The 20457-nt window shown below is 43.6% G+C and overlaps 1 protein-coding gene across 1 annotated transcript; it reads right to left on the bottom strand.

Moving 5' to 3' along the window:
- Positions 1-10582: 10582 nt before the first annotated feature.
- TICAM2 (TIR domain containing adaptor molecule 2) lies at positions 10583-15957 on the bottom strand. Its single transcript, XM_067316082.1, has 2 exons — positions 15943-15957; positions 10583-11296 (listed from the first exon to the last, which is right to left on the bottom strand). Exons 1-2 carry the CDS (start codon positions 15955-15957, stop codon positions 10583-10585), a joined length of 729 nt encoding a protein of 242 aa, XP_067172183.1.
- Between the last annotated feature and the right edge of the window lie 4500 nt (positions 15958-20457).

Raw genomic sequence — 20457 nt, 5'->3', positions numbered from 1 at the left:
GATCCATTAAAAGGATAAATATACATTGGTATCGACTAGTATTTGGTTTATTCCTATAATAAAACATAAGGGACAAACACCACAAAAAAAAAACACATCTGAGCAAGGGAATGTAACTTCTATGACAACAAATATATTATTGGTAAGCCTCAGAAAGGAGGGAAGTCCTGTACAGAAACAGTCCTGGAAAAGACCCATGAGAGTTAATCAGCAGTAATTTGGACATCAATTTACAATGCAATCTAGTAGCAAAAAAGAGAGCCCAATGCAATTTTTGGTTGTACATGCAATAGCAATATATCACAGCCTGGGCTGCTGTTTGTGTCTTTGTATACAGCACTGGCGAGACTGCACACAGACTGCTGATTACATTTCTGCAAACCTCAGAACCAGAAAGATGCAAACAAACTGAAGGGGATTTAGAGAAGAGCAATCAAAATGATTAAGGAGCTGGTGGTATTAATTTATGAAGAAAGATTAAAATACCTAAATATGTATAAATGCTAAATTAGAACTAAGTGTGTGTGTGGGGGAGAATAGGGAACATTTTACAGATGGGTGAATGGAACAGAAGAATTATTTGATGAATTTTACAAGATTTAGTCAGCAGTAAATGGGAAGAAAAAGAACAAAGGAAAATGCATGCTAACATCAAGAATAACATTCTGGTAGGAAGGCTCTGTTAAGCTGGAATAATCATTTATAAGTTGTGGAAGCTCATTGATAGAGTCATTTAAAACCAGACTGGGAAAGCATATCATATCTAAATAACAGACTGCAGGGAACAGTTCTGTGCGAGCAGGAATACAGATATGATAATCTAACTGACCTTTTCCCTTCAATCCCTAGAGATTTCAGTGCATTTTCTCCAGGAGAAGGCGGGCCAGGTCCTTCGGACGTCTCCCACCATGCCCGGGTGCTGAGGCAGCAGTGTGCGCTGCCTGAGCAGCTCCCGGCCCCTTCCTGCAGCTCCCCGGCAGCCTGCACCAACGTAACCACCAAAGGGAATAGCCCAGCCGAAGCGCCGAGGGATACTGGCGATAGGCAGCAAATCCTGCACTGGTTGGCCTACAAACTACAGGTCTTTATGGTCCCTTATAAAGTAGTAGATGCAGCAGCACTTCCAAGAATGTTGAACACAGGTATATTGCCACTAACGCCCAGCTCTGAATGAGGTTGAGACCCAGGGACAGGGTCCACAGAAGGGGAATTGGGCAGGCCGTATGGAAACGGGCCACAAGCCCTCTTGTTTAAATAAAACTCTGTGTACTTGTGGAAAATAACAGATTTGCCTTGATATTTCAGAAACCTACCTTAGAATCACTATGTGCAGGCATCTACGAATTAAACAGAAAAATAAATTATTAAATAAAAGTTGACAGCAATTATACTTCTTCACATGTCCTGCTGCCATCCTTGTTTTCAGTGCATAGTTTCCTTTCATATTTTGATATACATATGTCTTTAAAAATTATTTAATCATATTCATATTTTATAAAGGCCATGCTCGGGACACCGTCGAGCTTACAGAGCTCTGACAAAGCAGCTCTGTGCTGACCACCACTACACTTCCACGGTTCACACTTCCACACCGCCCTGCTGCGATGGTACCTGCTCCATCACATCTGGCTTCTGAAAGGGACTGAGCATCGCTTGTCAGGATACAGCCATGTTCCGGGATTTTTCTACTGCAGTTGTCTCCTGACTTCTGTCTGGCTTCCCAGACGTAAAGGGCAAATACATTGACACAGCATCTCCAAAACACTCCGAAAAACAGAGATACCAATTCCTTCTTTAAGGCTTCAACCTTAATCATTTACAGCCAGTTAATGCAGTTGCCAGCATGGAGGCATGATGCCTGGGGCAATTTCCTCTGACTTCATGCCTCTTCCATCGTGGCCCTGTGCCGGACTAAGAAATAAGTGGGAACACCCGCTGCTGGCAGTGCGTGAAGCCCAGTGTTTCGTTTCTGTTCTTTCAGTGGCTAGTGTTAAATCTGCTGTCATTCCCATGAGGAAGGAGGGAGGTGCCCTGTCATTTGTCTGGTGTCAGACCAGACATTTTGGTGGTGCCCCCAAACTAATACTCAGTCCACAGCATTAGCAAAATCAGTTAGCCTTGAGGGCTGATTGGTCTTGTGGCATCCTTCCCCAAAATATACTCTTTATTTTTGAAAGCTGTGAATGGAGAATGGTGTTAAGTGGAATAATAATCTATGTTGCTATGACTTAGTTCTCACCTCAAGATATTCTTGTCCTCACACAGCTATTCATAGGAGACAGCAGAAGGTATTTGTCACATATGCTACGGATTAATGGACTATTCACCTTGCAGACACTTACAGCTCTCTTCAGAGTGGTTCTTCCCCTGGTGACTGGGTAACATCTCTGTGACAACTATGGCACTGTGTTACACAGACAAATGTTTCACTGTTGCATCCACAACCTTAATTCCAGAGTGAAGGAGAGATGTTCATTTTGTTTCCAAATGTTAATAACATACGGAAAACTCATAGGCAATCACACTATGCTTGATGGACTGCTAGGTCTGAACCCATGCGACGGTTGGTCAGGACTGCCATTGAAACCATTTTGAGAGTCAAACTCTGGTTGCAGAGAGAGATCCTGTTGTAAAATGCTATATCATTTGGTGTCATTCATTAAATCCTGCCTCCCTGGTTCCCAAAGGGACAAAGGAGGATGGGTGCACAATTCCAGCTTGCTTTGTCCTCAAGCCAAGCTGCACAAAGCAGTTCTGGTTGCCGGTGCTTGCCCCTTCCTCTGGCAGCCCCAAACATGGCAAGATGCCTCTAGTGAGACAGTGACGCTACATGCAGTCACTCTTACTCACATACAAAGCAGAAGAGCTTCGAGAGGACTGACACAGAGACCCATCCTGGAAAACGTCAGGGCCCGGTGACTGTGACACCCATGCCTGCAGTGGGAGATCCCTGTGCCCTGTGAGCTGGCGAGGGCATTTCGACCCGCACCCCCTAGGGCCAGAGCGAGGGTTCGAGCCACCAGCATACCCTCCACGCTCTGTGTGAAGCTTGGAGGAGTAGAGATGCAAGGAAATGCCTCCAGACGAGGTCCTGTGGCCGAGGCAGACAAGGACTGGCATGGAAAATCCTCCGGGCAGGCGAGCGGCAGCACCCCGGGAAGAGCATGGGCACAGGGTGGCTGTGTGCGCGCCAAATGCCCAGGAAGGACCGCACCGGCAAAAGGCTGGCTGCTACCCCATGGCCAGAGAGGAGCTGGGGAAATGCTCCTCATTTTTCCTGGTGAGAGAATCAGGCTAGCTTAGATTTTCATTTGCCTAATTGACACATATCTTTATGGCCAGTGGCTCACAGATCTCACTTTTTGTGCTGCTGCCTGACTAAAGTTCAAGCTATGCAGTGTCACAAAAAATCCTCTAGTCCCTTGGCTGTTTGTGACTGACTAAACCGCAAAGGCAGACTCACAAGACTGCAAATACTGCAGGCCTTGGACACGCACACTCAAGTATGGGAGACTGCACCTTTCTGTGAAGTAGTTGCATGTATAGGTTCAGCCTCTTTACACATGACTGCTGGCTTTTCCTAGCATGGCCACACGGCCTGATCGCCCTCCTTTGCGAGCCACGCTAGTGCACAGGCTTTCCTCACAACGCATATTTTTGCTCTGGCTCCTCACTGCCTCGGGGGGTGCTGGATGCAGCCCTTGGCCGCAGGGCCCCCAAGCCCTGGCCAGCGCAACCCCTGGGGACAAGTGCAGCTTTCGCCACCAGCAGCCGCGTGCCTCCTCTTCCTCTTTTGCCCACATCCTCCTCCAGAAAGCCTGTGACTTTTCCTGCACAGTGGTCTCGGCAGAAGGAGATGGCTGGCATTAGAAGTAAGAGGTCGCACTAGCTGAGCTTCCCTCTGGCCAGACGAAATTATCTATTGGCTACCTCCAGCCAACGCAGGTGACCGTAGTGAACCAGACCGTAGCCCTCCGGTCTAAGACCCCAAGCCTTCTAATGCAAGTCCACCGTGGGCAAATCAGACAAATCGTGAAGTTTCTTCTTTAACTGGCAACGCTTGTTTGTGTTGCCCTGTTAGTAAAATGCTGGGAACTAAATTCTCTGTCGCTGTGTAAGCGGACAAACTTAGTGCAGACTGGTATTAAATTTGTGAGAGAAGCTAGGAGCTGACTGGAGATTTAAATCTGCAGGAATTCAGAAGCTTTTGCAGGTTTTCCTGAACCACTGCAAGCTGTGAGCTTTTCTTTTCCTTTGGCAGCTAATTTACAGCTAGCGGCAGAAATCACGTGCAGCCTGTGTGTGAACACAGACCAAGCAAACAAATTCTGACCCTGTGAAGTACTTCATTTCTCCAGAGGAAATAAGCATCTCTCTCTGTGCACTCTAATGTATAAGGATGACATTTTGTTTCCAACGAAGTCAGCTGAGTCAGGATTTTACCCCAAGTATTTCCCTGAAAGCCGTAACAATATTTGAATCACTCATTTTCTATAATTGTATTATGAAATCAGAGATAGAAACAGGAAGAATATAATCACTTTGTTTAAAATTTGTAACAAAATTTTGTAAATCTCATACTGATAGGGCCACAAAGATGATTAAAGGACTGGAGCATCTCTCACACGAGGAGAGGCTGAGAGAGCTGGGACTGCTCAGCCAGGAGGAGGGAAGGCTCAGGGGGATCTTATCCATGTGTATAAATATCTGGTGAGAGGTGGCAGGGTGTCAAGAGGACGGGGCCAGACTCTTCTCAGGGGTGCACTGTGACAGGATGAAAATATAAATATCTTCATAAAGGGAATTCAGGGTCTAACTGACCTGCATCTTTCCTCTCTATCCTGATATTTGATGTGCGTGCTGCAGTATTTCCTCTCCTCTCTCTCCGCTGTCTCTGGAGCTACTTCAGCAGGCTAAATGGTACATTGACAGAGCTTGCAATTTTCAGAGATTTACAGATTTCTGTTAAAATGGGTAGCACATATGCATCTAGCTGCTAGGTCAGTATTTGCCAAGCTTGTGAAAGCTGTATTTTTCTCTAAGAAAATGAACCCAATTGTCTTCCTCTTGCGGCAATCCTTAGCGTGCATTGTAAAAGACCTGCACATCTGAACTCATACAACCAGAAGACTTTCCTGACAGCCAGGGTATGACCATATGTTGCCTCTTCAATGCCAATAACCTGGCATTTTGGGAGAGGCTGCCCTGGATTGCAGAGCACATCTCAAGCAGCTAAATTTGTGACTTTGACAATGCAGAACTTAAATGTAACAAGAGTAACTGCCAAAATAAAATCCTCTGCCAAACCAACATTTGCCACTTAGAAAATATTCTCAAATTCATCAACATAGTTTTAAGTCAACAGTTGACTAAGCCTTAGATAACAAAAGCACTGAAAATGAGCTTACTATACTTTATTAGCTACAGCTGGTGATGTTCACATTGCTGCTGTGGTAGGATCCTCTACCAAAGGGGTCAGCTGGGCACACACGTGACTCTGCATACGAGTGATGGGTTTGACTAAGCTTTTGCTCTGTTAAAATCCAAGTCTTAGCCTTGTGCCACCCAATGCCTCTCCTGCCCCACAAGGCGCAACCGCTCCAGTGCATTACAGAAGTGAAACTCCCAGGACGGGCGGCTCGCAATCTCTGTGCTGCCTTTCCTTTACCCTGTCCATATCACCCTCCCTTTCTGCTCCCTTCTTTTGCTCCCAGGCCAAGGAAAGGACAGGCCTGACAGTGCTGATAAAAATTTATCAACTCCTAGGCATTAAATCCTCAAGATTTCTGTGGTGGGTGGAATAAAAAATACATGACATCCTCTGCTTTCTAAATATAGAAGAGACATTTCACCTAAATAAAACCTGCTAGGCTAGTAATGATACTTGGGAATATGCATATTTAACTCCCAGGCGTCGGTCCCGACCCCTCCACTAATTCATCGCCGAGATCAGCTTCGGAGCTGGTAATTCAGGGAGTGCTCCGGGCTCACGGAAAGCTTTAAAGGCTACAGGGGGTGCAGAGTGGCGGGAAGCAAACATCTACGTGGTAAAACTACTTTGCCTCAAATAGATGCCAGCAGAAGCGGGGAAGGGGGAGGAAGCGGAGAAATACTCCATTTACCATAAGCAGCAGCTAGCATGAGCAGGGAGCGCAAACAAAACAGAGCCCAAGTGCTAGGCAACGCTTGGGATTGCAACACGCCAGGCGCTGCAGCTCCTGTGGGAGCCGGTGAGCGCACCCGCAGTATTTCAGGCCTTGGCTGGAGGGGCAAGTGCTATAAGCGTCCCTAGGGTTCAGCCAGCTGCAGCTGTAACTGTCCCTGGGAGCCTGCAAAAAGCCCAAGCGCTGAGCAATTCAGACTAGTCGTGACCTTTTGCATTGCCATATATATCCCCAAATCTCTGTGTCTGCAGCGAAGAATCCAAATTCCCAGCGGTTTTCAGCCGTGCGGGGGTGTGTATGTACGCATGCCGCCATACACGTATGTGCTTTCCAGCATTCTGCTCTCATTTTCCACTTTTTAGCCATTTACTCAAGTGACTGGTCAGAAACAAGAGCCTGGCTTTGAGCTCAAAGACCTCTGGCAAGAGCTTCCTATTAAACTGTGGGTACAGACCTTTCTGTTCGTCTGCCTCTGACTGCTGTCTCTAGCTTGCCCCCAAAGAAAACTAGTGGAAAAACCATTTACAACCCTGGTGTAATTCTACGTCAGGAGAGAGTGTTTTTTTGTTGTTTGTTTGTTTGTTTTTAATAACATAAGACTCAGATACTGAGTTTCTCAGTTCCCTTGTGCAGTGGTGTCTCTGTCTGTCTGTTTGGTGGTTTTGTGTTAAAAAAGACCTGTGTCATGTTAGCAGTGATTCTTCTTCTTTCTGAGCTGTTGTCACCCGGGGCCATCAGTGGGGCCCCTCACCTGCCCAAGGGATCCCCTAAAGGCTCTTCTTCACCTGCATTTAACCAAGGCGCTTTGAATTTCTGAGCAGCGCTACAATAGATGTGTATGTAACCAGTTTCCTTGTTATCTTGTTTACTTATCCCCTTGCTGCACTATGTGAGCATCTCCTCCATTTTTCCTGCAAATTGGATTACTAAAATACACTTTACTAAGGGCTTCTCTCAAAGACTCCTCAGAAGATTTAGTTAGAGCAGATTGGAGCTGTTTGCTTACTTTCTAATGCAAACTGCACTGAGCTTATTAAACCTGTTCTCCACAGATTGCCTGAGCTTACTTAAGATTTATAAATCTCTTGGATTTATTCCCTGAGTACCTCGGGTACTCAGGCATTGCCCTTTCCTTAGGTATCACCCTGACAACAGATACCAGCCAGAGACCTAAGGCGAAGCGCCCAGCACGGAAATCTGATAAGCAGGTACAGGAAGGGTGAAGAGCCTTATCTCAGTATATATATTTTTAACTTTTACTGGTTCCACAGAATGAGAATGATGATTTTCTGAGAAGAAAAGCTCCTGCTTTTACCCTGCCTTTCCTCTAGGAGAGGAGCACAGTGCAGGCTGAGGTAGCAGCCAGAACACTTCGCATTTGCCACATGCCAATTTGATTAGGAAGCATCTGATGCATGTGCCAGAAATTTTGCATGAGGAATGTACATTTAAGAGAGAAAAACAGACAACGGTTTATTCCAGTTAAGTCTCAACTTTTTTTTTTTTTTTTGGTGGAAGTCCTTAAAGGCCTTCAGGCAGAGCAAAGGAAAATTTAAAAACATCACTAATAATCTATTGCAGGGAAAGCCAAATACACCATTAGGCATATGAAGTGTTTCAGCTCTATTTCCCATTGCGTAATGCCATTCCTGTTGTGTAATGCAATGCGAGAAGACTTTGTAAATAAAATATAGGTAGCTTCACTATACTTCTGTGACATTGTCCTTATCTAACAGATGAAAAGGGGAAGGCATAGAGGTTACTGCTGAATTTTTGTAGGTCTTTAAGCATCTACCTTGCTGGGGGAAAAGAAGGGGGAGTTCAAACAGATTTCAGAGAGTGGGTTTTTTTTTCCAGATGTGCTTCTTTTGACATCTAGGCACCCTGAAAGCTCATGCCTCACTTGAGCTGCCCAGTGACGCTCGGGCAGGCGTGAAGAACAAGGGGTAGGGTGAAGCCTTCGCTCTGCTCCTCGGCTGCAAGACCACCCTTCCTCTTCTCTCTGGGCACATCCGAATTTCAAATGTTAACTAGGCAGCTGCTTCCAAGGCTGCTGTTGTAGCACAGGGAACATGGGTAGTCAGTACCTGCTTCTCCCCATTTGCTGCGGAGAAAGGAGAGCCCTTTGCGCGGGCCCAAGTAGCGCAGATGCTGCTGGCTGCAGAGCGCTTTAAGATCCATGCGAGTCTCCTTCACAAACGCTATAGCCATGGCAACAACACGCTAACTTCTCCTGGAGAAAGGAAATTCAGCTTTAAATGCAATTCCATACATCCAGGTTGTAGTGCAGTATTGCTCACAACTCTTTTGGCTGTTCTTCCCTCGTGGTACCAAAGACGGACTAGAGTAACATCCCTTACATCCTCAAGCACAAGTAGCTTGCGATGGGATGACATAAGCATGCCTCAGGCTTTTTTTAGCACAGAACACTGTTTTCCTCCCTTTGCCATGGTATCCTCGCGTACCCTTTGAGGCATAGCGCTCTGCCACGGGACCTCTGGGGACTTGGTGCACAGCCCCAGCAGCAGGACCACAGCTGAGCTGCAGTGGGCGCAGGATACAGCCTGAAATGGATAACACCAGTCGCGTTTGGTCAGAGCCCGTAACTGCCAGGCTGACTTTCCCTTAGTCGTCAGGTGCCTGTCAGCTCGCCGGGGAGCACGCTGATCACCCGGATAAAGCCTGGCAGGACGACAGGCAGGAGTCACGGCCAGCACCCAGCCGGCTGCGGGAAAGGTAAAGGTCTCTGCAGACGAGGCCGTGTATGGAATCAGTAGTGACAAGCTACAAATTTCCGCATGGAAACAAGAGGGCAAGTTTTGTTTGTAGGCACCAGCATACAAGATAGCTGCCTGTGTCACTCATGCAGACGGCGTGCAGCAGGAGTACTTTTTGGCTGAAAAAGCTATGGAAAGAAAACAACGCATAAGTGCAAGTGACTGGGGGACTTCAACCCGCAAACACCATCCGAGAGCTGCCCAGGAGGACGTTACCTGGGAGTACGGGCTCCTCACAGCCAGGCAGCTGGTGTTGCCCTGGTTTCTGGGAGCAGCCAAGAGAAATGGTTTTACAGAGGTGGAAAGGAGACGTAGCCGTGACGCACCAACTCGGCAGCTCAGGAAGGCAGGCTCCGGGCTGCCGAGGCGCGCTCAGCGCCCGAGGGGACTGGTCTCCCTTTTCTGAAGGGCTTAGCTAGGTAAGAGCCCCGAAGAGACTGCACCTGCGCCCCTTCTCTTTTCCTTTGTCTTCTGCCCCGGTTTTAAGGCAGACATACATACTTCTTATTCTCCTTATTTGCAAAATAGGGCACAGAGGCAGGATGTGCCCAAACTCACGCAACAAGGAAGGAGCAGCAGAGCCACGACGTTAGCTAACTTGTCAATATGGGATTTGCCTTGGTCCGGATGCCAAAGCCCCACTCACCAGCCCATCGCTTCAGCACAGGACAAACTGTTTTGCTCGGAGCTGACTGCCCCCACTCCCAGAATAGGCAACTTTCAATAATTCGGAAAATAATAAACTACCATATGCTTTAATTTCATTTCCACCAGAAAAAAAACAAAGGTTTCCAATGCTATTTCAGTAATTTCCTTCCACATCAGCACTACAAAGTTATCCTTAAATCCTATGTAAGTGGTTTACTGAATCATAGGCAGCAGTCCTATGAAGTACAGGAGGAAAAAAAAGCAGTGAAGATCCATCTTAAATCTGTTCAAATACACTTAAGAACTAGGATTTGAAAAGCATAAAATACAAGTAATTCAAAATGATGCGATTTCTGCGGCTCTCCTTTTCCAACCTGAGTTCAGAATATTTATCTTGAAGACAGTTTCCCGCATTATTCTAATATAATTGTTTATTTTTTTTCCTTTAAAGAATGTACCAAACCAAGCTTAGTCAAAAGGAGCCAAGAAAGTGTTTATTAAACAACAAAACATTCAGGATGCATCAAAAAGTGTTTGCTATATAAAAACAAAGTGCAATAAAAATATCTACATATTTAAGCGTCCATTTCTTAAAGTAGCAGCTTATTTCGTAGAGTGCCTTTCATAATATATCAGTTTCATAATAATGACAAGTATTCCTCATTTACTTATATTTTTCAGTATCAGCCACAAGATGTGAAGAGCTGTACCTGTTAACGGAAGACAATACATCTCTGGCAGAGCTCAAAAAATAAAGACAAAACCAGTTAAGGGTGGTGGAAAGCAGCATCTTGTGCTTCTAAGCAGGCACAGCGACAGTTGTGTTGATATGCAGCATGCATTCCCCAGTACTTAATTAACATGCCTTCTCTGAGAACTTTATCATTAGTTTTATCAAAAGAAGAGTTTCTCTTCCTTAACAGAATAAGAGCAAAAAATACCACTTCTGCTTTATTCTAATCATCACCTGTCTTTACATAGCTTTTTTCACCATCACAAGTGCTCCAGTTTCTCTTTCATCCTTTCTCTCCTCCATATCTCTCGCTGTTGCCTGTACGTAGACTCCTGGAAAATCCTCTCCACTTGTTTTGCAAAGCCAGGACTGTCTTCTTCCAGGGCATTAATAGCCTGCAAGGCAAAAGGAATCTTCTCCCGGGGAAGTGGGTTATTCAGCGGCCTCACAGGTATCACAGAGTTGTATTTATGCTGTTTGTTAAGAGCATTGGCAAGGCAGGTGTAAGACTGAAACTCACACCAAGGACCATTCAGAAAATTTTCTGTCAGTAGTATAATAGTCCATGCCGAGCCATTCACAGCATCACCTAAATTTTCCAAGATATGTTTACCACAAGGCATCTCAGCAAAGATTATTCCAGGTTTAATACAAAATTTATTCTGCAGCAGGTTCTGGATCCGGATGGCTTCATCTACATCATTCTCAGCATGCAGGATCACAAACTTATAGAAAACACCCTCAATATTCTCATTACTGCTGCAAACTCCTGGAGACCTACTTGCAGGCTCCCTGATTTCAGCAGAGAGGCCACACAATTCATTAACTTGCTTGGAGTCTCTCCGACCCGTACGCATATTCTTAGCCTTTTTGCTGCTATCTGGTGAAAGAGTTGGTTTGGAATTAGTACTGCCCATTACGACAAACACATCCAAAAATGAGTTGCTGACGCGATTAGCATCTGTTTTTCCATTCTAAAAAAAAAGAAAAAGCAAAAAAGCCACTAAATCTTAGGACAACATAAAAAACCCTGTTCTTGCCTTTTTTGAAATAACACAAGCTATTTTGACTGGGGGAAGCTATTATTCATGCTAATGAAAGAAGGCAGAAATACTAAGAAAAAAGCTGATACTTCCTTTTATAGAAGCTAGTAATTAAGATACCGCACTAACAAAACCTGCCAAAATCCAAACACATTTTTAGCTTTATGCACAAAGAGTGTGCAAGTACAACTCTCTTGTAAGAGTACATCTGGAGAATTACATATACGTCCAAACCAAAAAGATGACACCGAATTGCATCCAAGTCAGAAAAAGCAAAGTCACTATATTACATAGTATGCCATACAATGCATTAATACTCTTTTAATGGATGTGGCCAAAACATACCAAATCCTGCAAAATGTAGAATATAACTATAATTAATCAAATACAAAGTATGTGTATAAATACCACAGATAAACGTATGCTTTACTGAAGTTCAACTCATTTGGAGAACACATTTTGAAGAGACATGTAGACATATGGCAGAATTGGGATCAGACCTAAAGCAGTGAAAAGATTCTAGCTCATTTAAGTGGTAACTAGAGTAAGCTTAAATGATAAAAAGAAATATTATGCATGCGGTCTGTGATAAGAAAGGAGCAGTGATAAAGGAACTCAAAGAAATTGCCTCTGATCAGGGATACAGTGAGAAAAATAAGATCTTGGAAAAGTGAAATCATTTAGGGTGATCCAATGCCCATGCACAGGAAGAATAAAATTAAGAAGAAAGAAAAATGTTGAATACCAGGAGAAATTTTTTTGGGGTGAGGAAAGCATTTGTGTTACATTAGTCTGAAAAGGACAGTCATGTTCTCATTAAGAGAACCAGTGTATATGGAAGGATGCTTCTGCACCCTCCTCCCTTCAGTCCATCAGATCATTTCATAATGAGTTTAAAAAATTTGTACTCAGGCATATAAAGTAGGGAACACTTCCTTTTCTAAATACAATCTACAATTGAATTCAATAACTATTGAAGACAACTAGGGATAAATCCAATACAGCTAACAGTTTTATTATGTTTTATTTGGCTTTTCACACCTACAGTTTGACATGACATCAAGAAAACAAATTGGTAACTTTAACCTTTTTAAAATGAGGAAATAAGAACAATGAACACTGAAGAATAGGGAATCAGACCATTTTGCACATTCTTTTTGTATTATATTTTAACATAAAAAAGTAGCTAAGTTTTCATTTTGAACTGGAAGAGAAAAGGAGTTTTATCTTTGAGCATTTATGGAAAGATATGCCACCATACGGGCACATACAGACACTGGTAAATCTTGCTTAATTATAAGGTGATTGTTCTGACCTCATCACAGTTGCACTACTCATGTACTAAGGAAAATAGCCAAGAGATTAGCAAATCAATCATGACACGCAAGATCTAAACTATAAACACAAGAAAACGATAGGCAGTCATTTTTTCCCCAGTCTTTTCCATATGTAGTTCTCCTAAGGGTACATGGCTGAATGTGTATGTTAGCACAATATCATTGGCTCTTTTTGTCTTGTCATCTAAAAAAAATCCACTAGCCCAGGAGAGTAGCACATTTCCATCAAGAATTTTGTCAACAAGAAGTGACAATTCAAGCCGTTTTTAAGAAGTCTCAGCCATCAACTATAGACACCTTTTTTTAAACAGCTATTTATTGATAAAGCAATACAAAAATTAAAGGATTTATGACAATGACTGAATTATTTTACAATGGTCATTTACAAAAGATGAAGGTGTCTGAAAGCCCAGCTGCTATTTTGGAAATTTTTAATTGAGCTAATTTGATCCAGAGTGGTCTTTCGGTTAGCAGGTCCACTGGACCTCAAGATTCCTTCTTTGTTTTGATAAGCAGATACTACCATTAACACAGCATGATGTGGTTTTTGCTGGCACACACTATTAGACTAACTGATACAGTTGGAAAAATTAGACAAGCTTTTGGGTGCACAAGCCTGAAAATCTGAAGGTAGCCTTGGAAGGCCTGAAAGTTTGGCTGTTTTTTCATACTGTACCAGTTACATTATAGAAGATATTACTTCAAGCAACCCATGTCTCACCTTTGTCCTTAGACCACAATGGTCTGGTAAAATACCATTCTGACAGAGGCACAAGGCAATAACATAATTTAACAACAATGCAACAGTTGATTTTACTAATCAGATTAGCTGTTACTCTCTTGGATGTTTGCTTGGGAACATAACATCAAGAAATAGATCAGTTCACCAAGAACAAAACAGTGGATCTAATTCCTGACATTTATAAATTGAAATTAAAAAGATTATTTTCCACACCATTTAAGTGCTTCCTGTTTATGGACATACTTGATAAGCTGAAAACTTTCTCTTGCTCCTCGGTAATTTGCTTCTTTTCCACACCATATGCAAGGCCTTCTTAACATTTGCTTGGTGCTAATTTGAAACATTTGTGTTGAGGAGGAATGCATACAAGCTACACAGATACCAGAAAAACACAGTATCTGGCTTATCAGCCTTGAAATAAGACAGATGAATTGTTCTCGCAGTGTCTGAAATCCTGTGCATAAACATGCATACATGCACTCACAAACTACTACATTTGTACAATGTAGAAGCCTTTTTTTTCTTGGCAATACTATAACACATTTCACCTTTGGTTGAACAGCACCACCTTGCGACATATATGCAGTACTATATATGCCTTTATATCAATGCCATACTTAATAGAATACACAGCTACTAGGAATCACTCCGTTCCCATGAGCGGTAGATCCCCTCCTAAATGGCTCTGTTCACATTTACTTCAGCTTTACTCCATTTCACTTGCATTCACCTCTGAAACAGGGACAATTGATCCATGATCTATCAGCTCCCAAACCACTGGCACAGTAAAGTAAACTGGACTCCAAATCTGGTAATTCTCGTTTGTTTTGGGAGGACTGCTTGTGTTGTTACAGTTACAATGCTGATGTACTAACTCCTAATAAGTTAAAGACTAATCTGTCTTTCTTGCTGGGGCTGAGGTGATAGGCAGAAGCAATGCAATCCATATGCCTCATCTATGAGATGATGCCATGGGATTTTTGAATTTTAAGAAACGCCAGAATAAGTTCCAAGCAACAGATAGGAAGCCTGTACGTAGGCTGGTGACTGAAAAGAAACCAACTAGGAATAAAAATTGGTAAATCCATGCCAATATCCTTTGGGGAGGCAGTGATTTTGTCCAAGATCCAAAAATGAAGTTTTATATTATTATAATCCACTCTTTCTTTGTGCTTTATTTGGCACAGCACAATAATGAAGAGTGCTTCCAAGAAGAATTAATGCAATTTCCTCCTCTCTCAGATGCCATATTTTAGAACATTACAACCTTTTAAATAAGCAAATAAGGGCCAAACTAGCATTATGTCATTCCCTCACTACTGTCCGGGATTATACTTCATCTTTTTAAACACCGACAAGAGAAATGTTTTGTGGAGGACAAAATGGCAATATTACATCTTTTCCATGACACAAGTATGACCGTCCAATATTTGGGTCACTGGATTTTTGGTGTGGTGCTAATGTTTGCTTGCAGAGAGAAGAGAAAAAGAGCTACAAAGGTTATGAATTAAAGAAAGGAAGAACCTGATCGCTCTCGTCTCAGTGGAACCCAAACCTTAGGGGGTCAAGCGTAGACGTAAGACATGTTTTCAAAAAGCCTTTCCTGATTACTCATGCCCTTACAGATGAACAAAATCTTACACAGAATCAACTCTTCTAGCTTGAAGAAAAAAATCTATTTTAATATTTATGGTCTTCCTCCCTTCACAGATAGGATGGTGGTAAGCTCACAGATGCAAACCTACATCAAAAATAGTCACATTTTCCTTTCCAGATGAAAGATAAAAATAGTCTTCTGAAAACTAATGTCCCTAGAGAGCACAAGAGCAAAAGGATTCCCAGACCAATCTACTGTGAATTTACTTGACACAAGAGACACTGTCAGTAACGGGAGTCGCCACCTGTGCTGCACTTCCAGGCACTGCTAACTCACCCCAAACCACACAAGGATGTGCGACAGAAGAGCGCACTCCTCAAGGAGCATGCATGGAAAAGCTCCTACAGCTATTTAACAGTTGCCCAGCACAACTGTGAAGATCAGGACAAGGCACACAGCTGCTCCACTGCAACCTTACATCTTCCATAAAGAGGGGAGCACTGATCCGACAAACCTGCGTGATTCACAGCACCAAAAGCTCTTTGGCTCTAGCAGAAATCATCTTTCAGGCACTTGTTTACAGGCCAGGGGTTGCTGGGGAGCTTGCTGTGCTAAGCTCTAGGCAAGACATGTAATAACAAGGCAGCTTCTGTCTCTGAAAATGAGCCAGCGTAAGCTGTGACAAAACGCAACAGCTGGATGACACAAGCGGGCTGCCAGCGTAACGTCCTTTGTGCTATCCTTGCACTTCTGCCAGCCCTCACTCACCCAGGCTGTGGAGACGCTCGGCTCCAAGGAGCTAACAGAATAACTGCATTCATACAGTAACGCGCCACGAGGCCTTACCAGCTCATTTCACTGACATTTCAGGAATCCCCAAACCTCAAAACTCAAGCCTTACCTTTCTCATCACCATGATGCCTGCACTGTACGTTCTTAGAACAACATTTAAATACAATCTGCATTATCTATAGTTTTGCTTTACCCGTTTTACTCCAGCACCTCTTACTGCAGATAACTGAGAACTGACTATACTTAACACTGAAGATATGATGATGTGACAGGCCCTTCCTGACTTAACACACCAGCAATGCAGAAATACACCTTAATGCTAATGAATGGATTACACTAATTTTTAAGTAGCTCTTTTTGTTCTAAAAGTCAAGACAGACGCATCAAGTCTCATAAAATTAATTCCCTAATACCTTTAGAACTGTGATACAGCCCCAAATGGATGTGCGTCAGGAAACTAAAATCGGACAGTTTGCATTACTAGGGAACGCGGTCCTCCAGTCTGCTCCCTGAATCAATCGTGCCAGCCCAGCATATTAAAGCACTCTCAGCTTACTGTATCTAACTGAAAACCGTGGCGACTGGAGAACTTCGAGTTCGATACCCCTCCTGAAGGAGGGCCAAGTCCTCCGAGGGCCAGTGAGGGGGACAGCTGATGGGTGGTAACAGCACCAGTTGCCCAATATCTGTCTGCCACTGCACCTCTGCTGGAGCTCCAAGTGACCCAGCTGCAGGTCAACTGTACACAGTATTTGTCACTTCCTGACACGTATTTAGCCTAGTAAAAAAGCGAGTATTGTCTAAATGCTGTTCGGCCTGGTCCACAAATTAAAGGGTTCACACAGAGAAATATTTGATTTTGCTTCAAAGAATCAGGCTGAGCACAGACAAGTCTGTCAGCCCTCGCAGAACAATCCCACTGTTCAGGATCTCATCAATACATCCTTTCATAACTCCCTAACAGCCTTCCAACAGTTTTGATTAATTTGGTTCAGCACATTCCCATATGCCATCTTGTACCAGAAACTCCATGTACTTGAGTAATTATTTTAACAACAGTTAAAACCCACTTGTTTCACATGGAACGTGGCCTTGGATGACTATGTCGTATTCAACCACAAACATTTTTCCTCCAAGAGTCCTGCTACTCCCCATTCTCTCATATTGCTCCCTCACCTTCTAGCACTCCTGCGGAGAGCTCCACAGCTTTCTGGCCTCATAAGACATTGCACATAACAGAATATTACACACAGATATCATCCTCTGTTTGCACTGTTCAGACAAGACTTCTGCACTTTAATCTTTAAAATTCATGTTTTTTTTTTTTTTGATCAGGCAAGCTTGCTCTTCTCTTACAGCTGTAGTTTTTCCTACTCAAAGATATGCAAGCCATCTTTCTCCTTAACATGATTTTTTCAGAAAAAAGTTTCAAGGCTGGTCCTGTTCAGGTTTTGTTTATTTAGAAAGAAAAAAACAAAAAAATCTGGAAAAAAAATTGTCCTTAATATTATCATGAACTTTTTGCTTCATTTTTGAGGTCTGAGCTTACCCAGTGCATTAGCACTGTACGACCCTCACAGCTGTCACCTTTCCTGATACACAAAACCCCAATTTACATGACTGAAGTTGCCACACCATTAAAACCAGATTCTGCCATGCTAGTTCTACAGCAGCAATTGCACTTGCACACACCACATTTTGCTACCTGTCCTCTTTAACTGCCAGATACTGAAATCTGGTAAGGGAAGGGAAGGGAAACAGCACAGGCTCTGCGACATGGTGAAGCAACTGCCGTTCTTTGCATCCTGCAGCAACGCAGTAGCAATATCCACAATGCTGCATGGTTATCCCTGCGGACTTGCCCTGTTAGCAGGAGTTACAAACTGGCATGCACTAATTCTGTTAAGCAACCAGAGCATAACTGTAGGAGTCAACTCCAGCAGAGAGGGGATTCTTCCAAACATCTTGGGAAGAGAGACAGGGTAGGGGAAAGTCCGAGCGAAGGATTTTGGCATTAGTTATTTCTGTTACCATATAACCAAACCTCAAGAAAATGGGCAAGTCTGAGCTGGTATAAGCTATTTTGTTTGGAGAGGGTATTCAAAAGCAAAAATACATTTTATTACAAAAACTGTCCATGTCATCTCAAAATGAAAACACTCTTCTCTCCCTCAGTTTTCCAATTGTTTAATTCAGTAAAGTATTAGGAAGATGTACTTTTTTGTTGCTCAGATGCTTCCAAAACTAGGCAGTGGTAAATGTCACAACTGCTTTAAATGTAATTATTTTTATATTTTCAGAATTAAGAAGTTTGCCTTCCGTTTTCAACTTTAGATCATTACTGATAACATTTAAGAAGAAAACTCAAAACCAGCACAATCACTAAGGACTCTAGCATCTGGCATTTAATAGGATATGCTTTCAGCACACTGCAGACAGACCATAATCATTCAGGCATGAAATAGAAGAAATAAAATGAGGAAAAACAGCCCAAGCCCTCAAGAAAAGTATTTAACAACTAAAATTCTCATTAGCATATCCCTTCTTCTGTGGCTTAAGTAACAAGAATAAGGACGAACATGCAAGCTGTATAACATTAAGTGACATACCTTCTCACACCTGTATCTTAGCCAGCAGCCCTCATACCTTCTGCCGTACTTGGGCAGACCCTCATGGAAGCAATGATGGGAATGCAGCGTTTACAAGGACTCCATCACAGCTGTCTATATATATGTATTTATAAAAATATATTTTATATATGCATATTCTATAATGTATACTCCTATGTATATTTTAAGAGAACACAAGGATATATTAAAACATATTAAGAGGATACAAGTTATTCACACCCTCTGAATCATAAGGCCCCCAAAGGCGGTCTCAGTCATCCCTCTTCATCCACCTCCCGGATGGAAATCAGTTTTTAAAGTAGGGTGGGGTAGTTTGGTGTGTTCCCACTTGTATTCCTGAAGCCCTTGGGGGGGAGGGGGGTTGTTACAGAAGACGATAGAGACCCGTTTTGCAAGGCATTCGCCAGCGCTAAATCCCCGCTTTCCACTGGCATCAGCCCAGGCGGAATGACCGAGCGCGGGAACTGCAAGGAAATAAGGCGGGTGCCGCAAGCGCCGCTCGCTCCGCGCTCACGGGCGGAAACCGGCTTAGCGCGGGGCCCCGCCGCTCCTCCGCGCCCTGCAGCTCCGCGCCCCGCCGCCGCTCCTCCGCGCTGCCCACCGGATCGCAGGACTAGAAACCAATGAAAACCGCTACCAGAGGGGGGGGGGGGGGGGGAAGCAAAAAAAAAAAAAGCCGTGATACTTTTGAGGAAAAACTATTTTAGGTGTCCATCGGTTGCCAAAGAGGCATCACCAGAGTCGCTGCGGGGGAAACGCTAAACACAGAAGGTGGCGTGACACCCTGTGCTATCAAAAGCGAGCACGGCACTGCTCAAAGCCAGCACAGGAAGTTAAGCATCAGCTGAATTTAGCATAGCAAAAGTTAGAAGTTCACAACAGCCAATGAGCACGAAAAACCAGACCAGCCTTTGAAAAACAACACAGTTTAAAACTCTCAGGCCACTTACCTTCCCAGGCACCTTCAGATTAACTCATTCCACTTACTTGAGGAACCTTAGGGCAGCACAACTTGCTAGAAAAAGCATTTGTAAAAGGTCATGACAACATTAACATACAATCCTAAATAATCAATTTGTAAGTTCATCTTTGTCCATCAAATCTGCAGTTTACACAGACTTCTTTTTCCACATCACCACCACAAGCCAATGGGGCTACAGTGATACATAAAACACACTACCTTCCAGTCGTGCACGATGGCATCAAGCTATCCATGCAACCCCCGCTCCTTTTAGTGGTTTGGAACGAGGACTAGAAATCCGCATTTCATAAAGCATTTCCTTGATAACGTGCAATAAGCTTGCTTTGCTCCAGAGGTGCAGAACGCAAGCTGCAAAACCCGCACTGCTCCCTGGGGAAACAGCACCCCTTTCACATAAGAAACCTGCTCTAGTCACAGCAAGTACAGCAGCTTTTTTTTTTTTTTTTTTTTTAAATAGGAACCCGGCCTTGTACACCAGCTTTCCACACTGCCTCACACCGTAACTCCCCGCTGAACTGAAGCATCAGGCTTAAAACCTCTCCCTCAGTAAGGGGCGCCCGCCTGAGCCAGGAGGAAGGCAGGCGGCTGCGACCCTGCGGCAGCGAGTCCCCGCCGGCAGCCCACGTCTAGGGGGGCAGCGGCCGGAGCACATGCTCCCACTTCCTCCTCAGGCAGGCACTCACGGTCATGTGACGAGTCAGCTGATCCACCGAGTCATCTTTTTATTCTTACTAAATTGTTTTTAGTAGTTCTTTTTGTTTTGGTAAGATGGTCGATTTTCAGTGGAAGTGTGCTCTGGACCACCACAGCCTGTCTTAAGCTACCTTGAAATCCTGAGTGCCAGGCACTTAAAAACCACAATAATACACTCCACAGAAATAGTAGAATTTACCCACATTTCTAGACAAAAGCTTTCTTGAATCCACTTAATGTAAATATTCTTAAAAGATTTTGAATGCAGAACTACCAGCAGAGGAGAGCAAAAAAAACCAACCAACCAAAAAAAACCACA

This window comes from Apteryx mantelli, chromosome Z, assembly GCF_036417845.1.
Source record: "Apteryx mantelli isolate bAptMan1 chromosome Z, bAptMan1.hap1, whole genome shotgun sequence".
Classification (NCBI taxonomy): Eukaryota; Metazoa; Chordata; class Aves; order Apterygiformes; family Apterygidae; genus Apteryx; species Apteryx mantelli.
Note: the sequence above shows the minus strand (reverse complement) of the source record. Positions and strands in the feature narration are given on the sequence as shown.